Source organism: Doryrhamphus excisus, linkage group LG19 (assembly GCF_037039965.1).
Source record: "Doryrhamphus excisus strain RoL-2023G ecotype Guam linkage group LG19, RoL_Dexc_Guam_v1.1, whole genome shotgun sequence".
Lineage (NCBI taxonomy): Eukaryota > Metazoa > Chordata > Actinopteri > Syngnathiformes > Syngnathidae > Doryrhamphus > Doryrhamphus excisus.
Genome location: NC_136375.1, coordinates 14418459 through 14431268, shown reverse-complemented (window position 1 = coordinate 14431268; position 12810 = coordinate 14418459). Strand labels below are relative to the sequence as shown.

The 12810-nt window shown below is 44.4% G+C and overlaps 1 protein-coding gene across 3 annotated transcripts in view; it reads left to right on the top strand.

Annotated features, from left to right (window-relative positions):
* Window positions 1–12810, top strand: part of atad2b (ATPase family AAA domain containing 2B) — a 74664-nt gene that overhangs the window by 46400 nt on the left and 15454 nt on the right. For 2 of the 3 annotated variants that reach the window (XR_013630399.1, XR_009120261.2), the window contains exons 27-28: window positions 787–915; window positions 6834–7099. Coding sequence is in view for 1 of the 3 variants with exons in the window: in XM_058057547.2 (XP_057913530.2) it covers window positions 787–915; window positions 6834–6875 (171 nt within the window). In the remaining 2 variants the exon portion in view is untranslated. Of the gene's footprint in view, window positions 1–786; window positions 916–6833; window positions 9568–12810 lie in introns of those variants that run through there. The other variant, XM_058057547.2, reaches the window with a different exon arrangement.

The window sequence follows — 12810 nt, the reverse complement described above, 5'->3', positions numbered from 1 at the left end:
ATAAATTATGAAAAAACAGGAATATGGCGTCATTCTGCCCCTTGGTGTCTTTGGGAACACTCACATCAGCAATCACATCGTCAATGAGGGTGATGGTGTAATTTTAAACATTGATTTGTCCCTTGGATTCATAATTTCTATGTATTTCTATATGTTTGGTATTGTGCACCGCATATGAAACTATCATTGTGAAACAACAAAAAACATTTTAGTCTTCCTGGGAAAATTTAGTCCAGCATTTGTTTGGGTTAGTTGGAAGGAATAATAACCAAGGTTCCACTGTATATATTTTATTTTTATTATTTTGAGAAGGAGTTAAAGTCTGAGATGTAAAGCAAGACGACATCAATCGTAATCAAACATCATTATTGTAATAAGATAACCTCATGGTGTAATTGTCTGTTGTGCCATCATCTTGACATTGCCGCGTTCTTGTGTGTTTAACACGTCGCCTTTCACACGCGCAACTTCCCAGGAAGTTGCCCGGTGTCATTAATGCGAGCTGTAATTAATGTGCCGTCGCATTCTAATGAGCTCTGTGTTTTCTGCGCACACCGGGGTCAATTAAGAGGTCTTTTGACTGTCCACAATGTTTAATTAAAGTCGCGGTGAAATGCAAACTTGCTTCTTCTGATTAGTTTTAATTAACTGTCACTCGGCTCGGAATTCTGCTGACCTCTGGAGCGCGAATGTGGAGCCTTGGTGGAGCACACCACAACCGTCTCTACTCGCACCTTTTCAGAAAATCTCTTGTTGACCAGCTATGCATGTTTTTGCTTCCTGTAGGTGCTGCTGGAAATGGCGGTGAAGAAGAGCAAAGGCTTCAGCGTGGAGCAGCTGGAGAGGCTGTACTCGGTTCTCAGCCAGTGCATCTTCGTTCATCGCAGAGAGTATGACAAGACACAACTACTGGAGGTACATGCACGCGTTCTCAGCACTCTTTAGCGAAGATTCTCGAGTTAATCATAGCATCCAGCATAAAACATCTCCAATGTGCATGTTTCATGGATTGGAAAAATGATGAGTCACCACTAGGCTCCAAAGGGACGTTTGTGTAGTAGTGCGAATCAACTAAACTGGACCATTTTGCTTGATTTAAAATGCCTTAAAACGTGAAAACTTCACCCGCTAGCTTTTTAACAAAGACAGAAGCTACATGTGCATTACTTGTACTCCTTTCCTTCTTCGCTAAGCATTCACTGGGACTTGCTGTGTGGACGTGTTGATTCCAGCGCTCAAGGCAAAACAGAGTGCAGTATGTGGATGCAAACAGCAGAGGCGCTGTTGAGTCAACACTAGTTTGCTGTCTAAAGAAGTTGAAAATTTAGTAGTGATGTGAATTCCAGTGTCTGATACATGAGGAAGTAGTTGATATGAGGAGGTAGTTGTCTGATACATGGGGAGGCAGTTGATATGAGATGGTTGTCTGATACATGGGGAGGCAGTTGATATGAGATGGTTGTTTGATACATGGGAGGTAGTGATATGAGATGGTTGTCCGATACATGGGGAGGCAGTTGATATGAGATGGTTGTCCGATACATGGGGAGGTAGTTGATATGAGATGGTTGTCCGATACATGGGGAGACAGTTGATATGAGATGGTTGTCCGATACATGGGAGGCAGTTGATATGAGATGGTTGTCCGATACATGGGGAGGCAGTTGATATGAGATGGTTGTCCGATACATGGGGAGGTAGTTATAAGATGGTTGTCTAATACATGTGGAGGTAGTTGATATGAGGAGGTAGTTGTCCGATACATGGGGAGGTAGATGATATGAGATGGTTGTCTGATACATGGGAGGTAGTTGATATGAGATGGTTGTCTGATACATGGGGAGGCAGTTGACATGAGATGGTTGTCCGATACATGGGAGGCAGTTGATATGAGATGGTTGTCCGATACATGGGGAGGCAGTTGATATGAGATGGTTGTCTGATACATGGGGATGCAGTTGATATGAGATGGTTGTCTGTTACATGGAGAGGTAGTTGATATGAGAGGGTTGTCCGATACATGGAGAGACAGTTATGAGATGGTTGTCCGATACATGGGGAGGCAGTTGATATGAGATGGTTGTCCGATACATGGAGAGACAGTTGATATGAGATTGTTGTCCGATACATGGGGAGGCAATTGAATTGAGATGGTTGTCCGATACGTGGAGAGGCAGTTGATATGAGATGGTTGTCCGATACATGGAGAGGTAGTTGATATGAGATGGTTGTCCGATACATGGGGAGGCAGTTGATATGAGATGGTTGTCCGATACATGGGGAGGCAGTTGATATGAGATAGTTGTCCGATACATGGGGAGGCAGTTGATATGAGATGGTTGTCCGATACATGGGGAGGCAGTTGATATGAGATGGTTGTCCGATACATGGGGAGGCAGTTGATATGCGATGGTTGTCCGATACATGGGGAGGCAGTTGATATGAGATGGTTGAATGATACATGGGGAGGCAGTTGATATGCGATGGTTGAATGATACATGGGATATACTGTAAATGTCAACATATTTATCAATCATTACCACTCGTGAATGAGATGTTTTCTATCGGGAAAAAAGTAGCTTAATTTTTTTTAGCAATAATTAAGAATTTGCATTGTGCAGAGAAAGACACTATTGAAATAATATTGTTTGTATTGTTCTTTTCACATTTGACTCTTGACTCTTCTTTGACATTTGACTCAAACAAATGTAGATCACCAGATGTCACAACCTGATTTGAAGGACGTTTGAACACCATAACCCACAGGCGCTGTCACATAGCGTGTGAGTGGAGTAAAACATGTCATCCATCTTGATATTGTTTCCAGTGGCTGGAGTTGATATTTTGCCTCCCGAAGCCCATCTGGTCATTTGCTGCTGCCGTGGGGATGCCAGTGCCGTCCAGCCGAGGCGGCTTGGCGAGCGCGCCGCTGGTAACGGCTGTCAAGGATGTCGGGGTGTCGTCGGCCAGGTGGTGCGACCTCTGAGAGCAAGGCAGGGTGGCGGCAGCAGAAATGTCAGCTGGTTTAGTGCCTCCGCTTGTGTTTCTAATGCACACCGCAGCGCCATAGAAAATGCAGAAATGTAACTCTGCACAGAATGCACGCACACGCAGGATTGATTCTCTGCCTAGGCCGTTTCTGCTTACCGTGGCACGTTGCGGCCGTGCATGTGGTTACGCTGTAAATGGAGCGTGTCTGTGCATTTGTCTGCATGCTCTGCTCCCCGAGTTCTCCGTAAGGCACGGCGTTCTCCACCAGCGCCGCTGACCTTTCAGCAGATGGAGTGGACCGCACTCTGGCTTCTCGTTAAAAGCCAGAGGTGCCGTCTGATCGCTCTGAACACGGCAACACACGCCAGCGGCTTCTGTCTACATATTGGCAGTAGTGTGGCCACGGGCCTGAAATTACATTTGCTTTTTTTTTTTTTTGCCTGCAGACAGCAATTAGATGTTTTGTGCCAGTCTTTGACCTCTAGCCTTTAACCATGCCTTGCCGCAGCAAGCATGACTGTTGATATGATCTCACACAGTACATAGACGGCTGCAGGATAGCCGTATTCAACACTTTTTCATTCAACCTCCTCAATGGTCTGCCAAGTCCATTTTTCACTAAAAGACTTGAATTGAGGACAGGCTGTCACAGCTAGCCATAGCCCGTAGGCCAAAGCTAATAGCCAATAGCCATAGGCTGTAGCCAATAGCTGTAGCCAATAGCTGTAACAGTAGGCTATAGCCAATAGCCAATAGCCGTAACCGTAGGCCATAGGTCATAGCCAATAGCTGTAACCATAGGTCATAGCCAATAGCCGTAACCATAGGCCATAGGTCATAGCCAATAGCCGTAACCATAGGTCATAGCCAATAGCCGTAACCATAGGCCATAGGTCATAGCCAATAGCCGTAACCATAGGCCATAGGTCATAGCCAATAGGTCATAGCCAATAGCTGTAGACAATAGCCGTAACTGTAGGTCATAGCTCATAGGCAGTAGCCGTAACCAATAGCCATAGGCAGTAGGCCATAGCTCATAGCCATAGGCAGTATCCAATAGCTGTAGCCAAAGGCCATAGCCAATAGCCACAGGCCATAGCCAATAGCCGCAGGCCATAGCCAATAGCCGTAGCCACAGGCCATAGCCAATACCCATAGGCAGTAGCCAATAGCCAATAGCCAATAGCCTAAGCCATAGCTCATAGCCAATAGCCAATAGCCAATAGCCAATAGCCAATAGCCAATAGCCAATAGCCAATAGCCAATAGCCAATAGCCAATAGCCAATAGCCAATAGCCTAAGCCATAGCTCATAGCCAATAGCCAATAGCCCGAAGCCAATAGCCGTAGCCGTAGTCCTTAGATCATAGCCAATAGCCGTAGGCCATAGCTCATAGCCATTAGCCGTAGTCCATAGCTCAACTTAACACCAGCATAACACCACACTACAGGGTGCTGGTGTATATATGCGAGTGACTGGAAGAAAAGCTCAGTCAACTGATGGAAGTGCAAGGTTTGTTAAGAGACGCGTGCTGGACACCACTGTTAGCTTTTATTTAGCCAGCACCTAAAATGACCAGCAAGTGGCTGAAGTAACGCTTAGCATTAGCTGCTGATTTCTTCACTTCTTGGTGCTAACTTGGCAGCGATACCTCAGCCACAAGTGTGGATTTCATGGAACGATACCGTACAGCGCACACAGACTAGGTGGTTACGTGCGATACCGGATGAAAACCAAGGCTAACGGAAGGAAAAGCAAAGTTGTAGTGTAGTACGCGTTGAAGGTTCTTCTTCACTGCAGCCGTGCTTGATGTCACGTGGCGTATCCTGTGGGTTTATGTGGTAGAGGTTTTATTCCTAACTGATAGCCGGGGTTTCACGCCTGCACTTTTTTTTTTAATGTGGATCCAAGCAAACTGAAGAACTCTGAGCAGGACTCTGGCCAGCACTTGTTGTGAAATTGAAGAGTGATCATGGAAGAAAGAAAAAGAAATGTTTGACGGCCAAAAGCGAGTGAGCGCTTATCTCAGCAGTCCCACAATAAAAATGTCCCCCACTACATATTACATTTTACGGCCACATCACTTATTTGCTGCTCTTTTATTCCAGCGTGGATGTGTGTAGTGTTTAAATGATGAATGGAGAACATTCTAGCCACAGGACCAAGGCTTCTTTTCAGACCATTGCTGTTGAAATAATGAATAAAGAATAATGGCTGCAAGAATTTGTGTGGATTGGTGGCCCGCTTGCTGCAGGAGAACTTCATCTGGACACGATGGACCAGATTGTTGCCTCTCAAGTGTTTGTCGGATGATTTTCATCGCCACAAAGGCACCGGCGGTCATCTGGGGTCTGGTGTTAGCAAGCGCATGTTGAGTGCACAAATGCATTTTGGCCTTCGTCCAATAAAGGATGAGCATAAACACCAAGAGATGACATCAGACAGCAGCTAAAGCAGATTCGACTCTTGTAATGATCAGCCCAGATGCTCCCATTGGGGGAAAGTCACCTTTACTGCCGCCTCGCTCGCTTTTTATGGCTGAAGATGGTCTATTTGGGCGGGGGTGACGATGTGGACGAGGTGTGTTTTAAGTACAAGCTGCAGATACAACAATAGTTGACTTTGCTCTCCATGTTTCATACTCGCACCGAAACAGCAGGAAGTCCCAATTGCTGATACTGATGTCAGCTTGCTTAGGTATAGAGGAAGAAGATGCTACATGCTAATAGCCAAGCATGAATACTGAGGATAACAGCAGTTTTTCAGGTGTGTTGAATGTGTTGTTGCTTTGGACTTTGTGCCTGGTAGGTAGAGGTCTACACGGAGCGGCTGGCCCCCACGGTTGGCCGGACTCCTCGGCTTACGGGGATGGGGAGGGCTGAAGAAATCTCAAGAACACGGCCACGGCTATGGAAAACTAATATAAAAAAATATTTATAGCCTCATTTGTTTCTTGAAAGGTCACCTATATTTTCCATAATTCTTCCTTATATCATCTTTTTCACACAATTTATACTATTTATATACTACAGTAAAGTCTCGTTATATCGATATCGGTTAAAACGAATTACTACTTATTACGATACTATTTTCATTTCCAAATTTCTAGTCTTTTATGATATAATTAGCTCCGTTAGTACGATACCCGGTTATTATGATAATCCGGTTACTATGATGCCCTTTTCATCTCCCGCCAGCCAATTTGGTCTGCTTATATCGATACAAAAGCAGCTTAAATCAATCTTTGCTTTAGGATTTCAATACCAAAAAAGAACACGGCCAACGGCTGCTTCCAGTCAACTTTATTTTTCACACTTCCACCACCAGAGTGCAGCACACACAGCGGAAAACACCCGTCCCTCGCGCCTATCGATAGTTCCGGGGTGAATTATGTCCCGGTAACCGGTAATCACTACAGCGTAAGTTTATTTTTATTTACTGTAGTACAAAATGTATTGTAGTACAAAAGCATGCTAGATACGCAATCCATGAACTCAAGGAGAAAATTACATGCCATATCAAAGATCCGCCCACTTTTAATGCAGTTCGGCGCAGGATCGGATATATGGATAGTCCGGTTATATCGGTATTTTTTCAGACTCCCGAGAATATCGATATAACGAGACTTTACTGTATTTACAATTTATACTATGTCGAGCTACACCATCAGGGAGATGTTCATCTTACTGCATCCCATCATCCGTCTCTCTTCACATGGAAGTCGGCCTCAGAACTCTTTTTGCGTGCAGTACAGCTTTGCATCACTTTTACATCATCACAACCATCATGCTCACAAAGGCGTCTTTTCACCATTGCACCTTCATCCCGTGTGTGTGTTGCAGGAGATGGAGGACAGGATCAAGCATTTTGACACATTCCTGTGAGACGGCGAAAACATAACCTCCTCAGGTAGACCCTGAGACCCCCAATCCCCCAACTCGCCCCCACCTTTTTTTGGGACCACAAAGACACAAAGCGAGAGCTTGAAGGAGCTTGAAGCAACCCTCATCGTCTTCTTCATGGCGGGATAAGAGACAATTGAATGGTGCTAACGTCTCAGGAAACCTGGACAGATCCACACCTGTTCTACTCAACCAAACCGCTGGAGGTGTGTCTCGCTCTCTCTCTGTCTTTCTCTCTCTCTCTCGCTCACACACACACACGCACACACACACACACGTATGGCGACAGGTGCTACTTGGGTGCTATTCTAACTGAGTCCATGCTGTATCTTGGATGGCCAGTAAACACTTCTCACGCTGGGGTATGCATACGTTTCTCTACACGCGCACCCTCACCAGCAGAAGTGTGAATGCAGGGCGCTGCCGGAGGACAGATAATGTTGGGAATCATTGAATCACACCGCTGAGCTAATTTCACCCCCCCCCCCCCCCCCCCAAACGGTGATTAGTTGAGGATCCTCGCCCGCTACTCTATCCAGATTACAGCGCCCTCTCTGCCATGTTTGCTCACATGGTTGGTTTATCATAGGTAGTGACGGACACTCATCGCTTCTGGTGCTCCCATCTCAGCAGGCTCAGCAGTGTCTTTGTTGCTAGGAGGCCCCCCCTTGTCTCTTTGTTGCCGGGGGGGGGGGGTCCTCCCCTCATCTCCCTGTTACTGGGACATACCACCTCGTCTCCTTGTTGTTGGGAGCCCCCCACCATATCACCTTGTTACTGGGAGGCCCTCCCCCTCGTTTCCTTGTTACTGGGACACCCCCCACCCCCACCCCTTGTTTCTCCTTTTGATCCACCGCACGGCCATCGTCTCCCGTCAGACCCTTCCCCAGCAGGGACGCCACATGCCGCTTGTCCATCGTTCGCACTGCCTAGCGTGTGCCTTAATGAAATCCCTTTTTAAAAAAAAAAAAAAAATCATATTTGATATCATGTTTAGCATATTTCACTATGAGCAGATGAGGGGTGCATTTGGGATTAAAGATATAAAAGTGTCCATTTTAGGATTTAGTGCTGATATCACAACACATTGGCACCAACACTGATATCATAATGCATTGATTGACACCAGTATAAGACCGCACTACAGGGTGCTGGTGTATATATGCGAGTGACTGGAAGAAAAGCTCAGTCAGCTGATGGTAGTGCAACGTTAGTTAAGAGACGCGCGCTGGACCCCACTGTTAGCTTTTATTTAGCCAGCACCTAAAATGACCAGCAAGCGGCTGAAGTAACGCTTTAGCATTAGCTGCTGATTATTTGACTTCTTTTGGTGCTAACTTGGCAGCGATACCTCAGCCACAAGTGTGGATTTCATGGAACGATACCGTACAGCGCACACAGACTAGGCGGTTACGTGCGATACCGGATGAAAAGGAGTGTAGTACGCGTTGAAGGTTCTTCTTCACTTCCTGTGGCGTATCCTGCGGGTTTATGTGGCGGTGGCGGATGTTTCATTCCTAACTGATTGCTGGGGTTTCGCTTTTTTTTTTTTTTTTGTGATGCGGATCCAAGCTCTGAGCAGGACTCCGGCTAGCGCATGTTGTGAAATGTGTGCAACGTGCCAAGTGGTGAACCCCGTTTCTACATGTTTACTAGGCCATTCTAGGCAGTGCCCTCCTTTTTTTTTTTTTTTTTTTTAATTTTTTTTAAATTTTCCATCCGCTGGCCACTACTGTACCCCCATCTCTCAGCCTCAGGCAGGACGGGGTATGAAAAGTCAAAGCGGTGATGATTATGCAAGCTGTGCTCGGACCACTGCAGAGAGCGAGGAACCAAAGCTACCTCAGCGTAATTTATTGTCAACTTGTTTACTCGGTACACAAGCAGTATTTTTTCAAAGTGTCCAGCTGCAAAAAAAAAAAAAAATACTGTCCCACCTCCACCGTTGGTACCGTCACCTCCTCGCCAAGCGTCAAAAAAAAAGGCTGCTCCCTGTGGTAGCTTCAGGCTGGGATTCCTGCATGGAAACCATTCAGACAGTCATCTCGTGTCTATTTATTGTAGCCAATCAGCATCTTTGTTGTTGGACACCCTCGCCAGGGGCGTAGCATTCGTGTAGCAGGTTGTTGGAGGCGTGTCCCAGGGAGTGAAGAGTTTACAGGTCTCTCAGGTTCAACACAACGTGCGCCCCCGCCCCACTTTTTTCATCGTATCTATTTATTTCCTGCTGTCTTGCTTGTAAATGGTCGCCACGGTGACGAGACTGTTGCATACTGAAAGGAAGAGAACCAGACTTTAGTTTATGTTGCCAAAAAGACTTATGAAATTGAAAGCAGGTTTGGTGCCTGCTTGAAATGTCCGACATTGTGATGCGCTTTTAGGACAGTAGCCAGTTTGGACTAACAACCAATTTTTGTCTGGTAGTTGACACGATGTAGTCCAGTATGCCGAGGGAGAGTTTCCTGTTTTTTTTTTCCCCGTTTTTTGTTATTCTTGCCACCTTTCCATTTAGTTCGCTGTTCATATTCACCACATGACGGCCTGCTGTTGTTACCTTTTTAGTGTAAGTTCTATTTCAAATGGAAACACTTACTGTATTTCTCCAAGAAACTGCTGTGATATACTTGAATAAAAGGTGCAAAACTTTCAATAACGCTGCATTGTAGTCGTTTTGCGTGGTGGTGGGTGGGGCTAGTGGATATTAGGGCTGGGAGGACGTGTCGACGTCATCGATGACATTGACACGAGAACTGCATGTCGATTCATTCAGAATTAGTGGTGGGCAAAACCGTTCATTTCAGTGAACAGGATCATTCTGCTTCAGTAAAAAGAGCCGTTCATTTCGTTAGCCTGTGATCTCCCCCTGTCGAGTCAGTCCGTTCACTCATGTTCACGTTCGTTCCGACTCGTCAGCTCACCAACTAGTGCTGTGTCGGTCGTGAACAAAACAGCCGGCGGACTGAACGGGTATTTTATGGGCGGTTCATTCGTTCGCAAAAAAGAACTAGTTCTTTTGACCCGTTTGTTCACGATCGAATCAACTCAGAATCAAAACAGCCGCGAACTGAACGGGTATTTTATGGGCAGTTCATTCGTTCGCAAAAAAGAACTAGTTCTTTTGACCCGTTTGTTCACGATCGAATCGACTCAGAATCAAAACATGGCGGCGGCCGCGGCAACAAGTTTCAGTGAGTCCGGCCAAAAGAAAAGATTATCCAAATTATGGGAATACTTCACTCCAAAAGGTAATGATGCGGTGGTTTGTGACCTATGCAAAACTGACATGGCATATCACAAAAGCACGACTGCGATGCAACAGCACCAATTGAGGAAGCACCCGGGAGCTGCTTGTGAGGCGAAGACGCCGTAAGTTTTCAACTTTTTTAAAAATTTCCTTGTTTGCAATGATTAACCCCGGCATTCATCCAAAGCGCACACAGACCATGTACCCACACAAAAACACACTCCTCACACACTCGCGTCTTGTTTTATTTCTATTATTATTATTGTTATTAGTATTATTCATGTTATTATACTTTATTGATATGGCAGATCATTTAGAAATATATATTTTTATTACTCTGTGCTTGTGGTTTATGTTTTCAGGGACTAATCAGGGATTAATCGATGCATCAAACTATTTTTTTAGATTAATTGATTATCTAAGGTGAAACAAAAGCTTAGGTGAAAAAAGCTAATTTCCGAGGTGAAACATAAGCCATCATAAGACGCTGTGTTAGGGGCCCGCCTGGAGGTGCCAAGGTGCCTTGTGGTCCTGTCCTGTCCGATGCACCGCGTACAGTCAGTGTAGTCACGATCAGACCCGACCTTAACCCTCAGGTCAGTGTTGAAGACCTGATATGAAGTTGAAGGCCTGATGGGTAATCGTGAGGAGCAAGTCCGCGTTGCCAGGCTCCACCCAGCACGTGATGAAACATATCATTAATTTTTAAAAAATGAACTCACTCGTTGTGTTGCACAACATTTCCTTCGCGCTCAGCAGTAGAATGATTAAGTCATAGAAAATGTACAATTATTTTTCACCAACAGAGGGCACCATTTAAATTGCCCATTCATTTTCAATGAATAAATGTTCCCAAAAATTACACTAAATTTTGTAATAGTGTCCTGAGTTCTACAACATCCACAGGATGCTTCCTTTAAGAAGTGCTAAAGGACAATGTTTGAACATTGTCTTTATTCCACAGACAACGGCATACTGTAAAGCGTTTTTCATGACCAATACCCACCAATGACTCAACCACAGATTTCCTACAGCACGTTGGTATTCCGCTTGAAAATATCCATGGATGGGGGCGTCACGGTTCAGGCGGTAGAGTGGTGGCCTCTGGTGACCTGAAAGTTGAGAGTTTGATCCTCCTGTGATCATGTGAAGTACAGTATCTTTTGACCGCAGTTGGTCCTGATGCTGCGGTCTAACGGTGGAAAAGCAGCATACAAATGAAAGACCATTTACCATCTTCTGTTTGGGATTTCATAGCATTAGGATATTCCTGGATATTCCTGGAACCACAAGACCTTTTTTCTCAAGACTTTTTGGCCTCCTCGGAAAATGAATTCAGTCAGTTTCAGGGTACTATGTATTCATTTTGCACTCGTTTCATCTTTGCTTATTTTACTTTTATTGGTATGAAGTATTCTGAAAATAAGTATTTTCATCTTAAAGGTCCTGTTTATTTGTAGATATGTAAATCTTAATTTGGGATTTTTTTTAATCAAGTAAAATGAACTTGTTGCAAAGACAGATATCTAATATCTAATAATATCGTCTGTCTGTCTAATATTAGGCAAGCTCTTCTTTCATTTTAGATGGATTTAGGTTTATTTCAGTATTTATCAGTTTACAATAGTACTCTGTTTTAGTATTTTCATTTTAAAGGTCTTGCTTAATAATCTAGGCTTTCAGCCCTGCTTATTTCAAGATATAAAATTCTTAATTTAAGAAATCTGAATTTGAGATTTGGGACCAAGGAACATTTTTTTGCTGCACTAGTTTGAAATACAGCCCCCCCCCCCAAAAAAAAAAAAAAATCTAGTCTTTATTTTTATCTTCCAACTGGCCAGCCCTTTTATGCAACATGATGAACGCATAAGCAGGAATTGAACCGGGTGGCCCGTACTTTTATCAACCAAGCCACATCATCACTGTTGACGTCACAAAGTGATTCAGCCATAGAACATTGGAAGTGACCTTTCACCAGCAGAAGGCGCCATTTAAATTGGCTATTCCTTCCAGAAAATATGAAATGACACTATAAATATTTGTGAAAACCTGTCCTGAGGGAGCTGAACATTTTGATGTTGGATTTGTTTGACTTGGTTAGGAAATGGAGTAGTAGTTAAGAATAAATAAGATGAAAATCCCAAAAAGAAAAAAAAGAAAAAAAATCCCACATCCCAAAAAGATTCACTGGTGGAAGATGAATAATGAAATATGTCAAACAAAAACCAGCTATTCTAAAAGGCTGTTTATGGGCATGCCTGTAAAGCAATAGTGACCCAGGGGTGCTAACTCCTCCCACATCCCAAAAAGATTCACTGGTGGAAGATGAATAATGAAATGTCAAACAAAACCAGCTCTTCTAAAAGGCTGTTTATGGGCATGCCTGTAAAGCAATAGTGACCCAAGGGTGCTAACTCCTCCCACATCCCAAAAAGATTCACTGGTGGACGATGAATAATGAAATATGTCAAACAAAACCAGCTCTTCTGTTTATGGGCATGCCTGTAAAGCAATAGTGACCCAGGGGTGCTAACTCCTCCCACATCCCAAAAAGATTCACTGGTGGAAGATGAATAATGAAATATGTCAAACAAAAACCAGCTATTCTAAAAGGCTGTTTATGGGCATGCCTGTAAAGCAATAGTGACCCAGGGGTGCTAACTCCTCCCACAT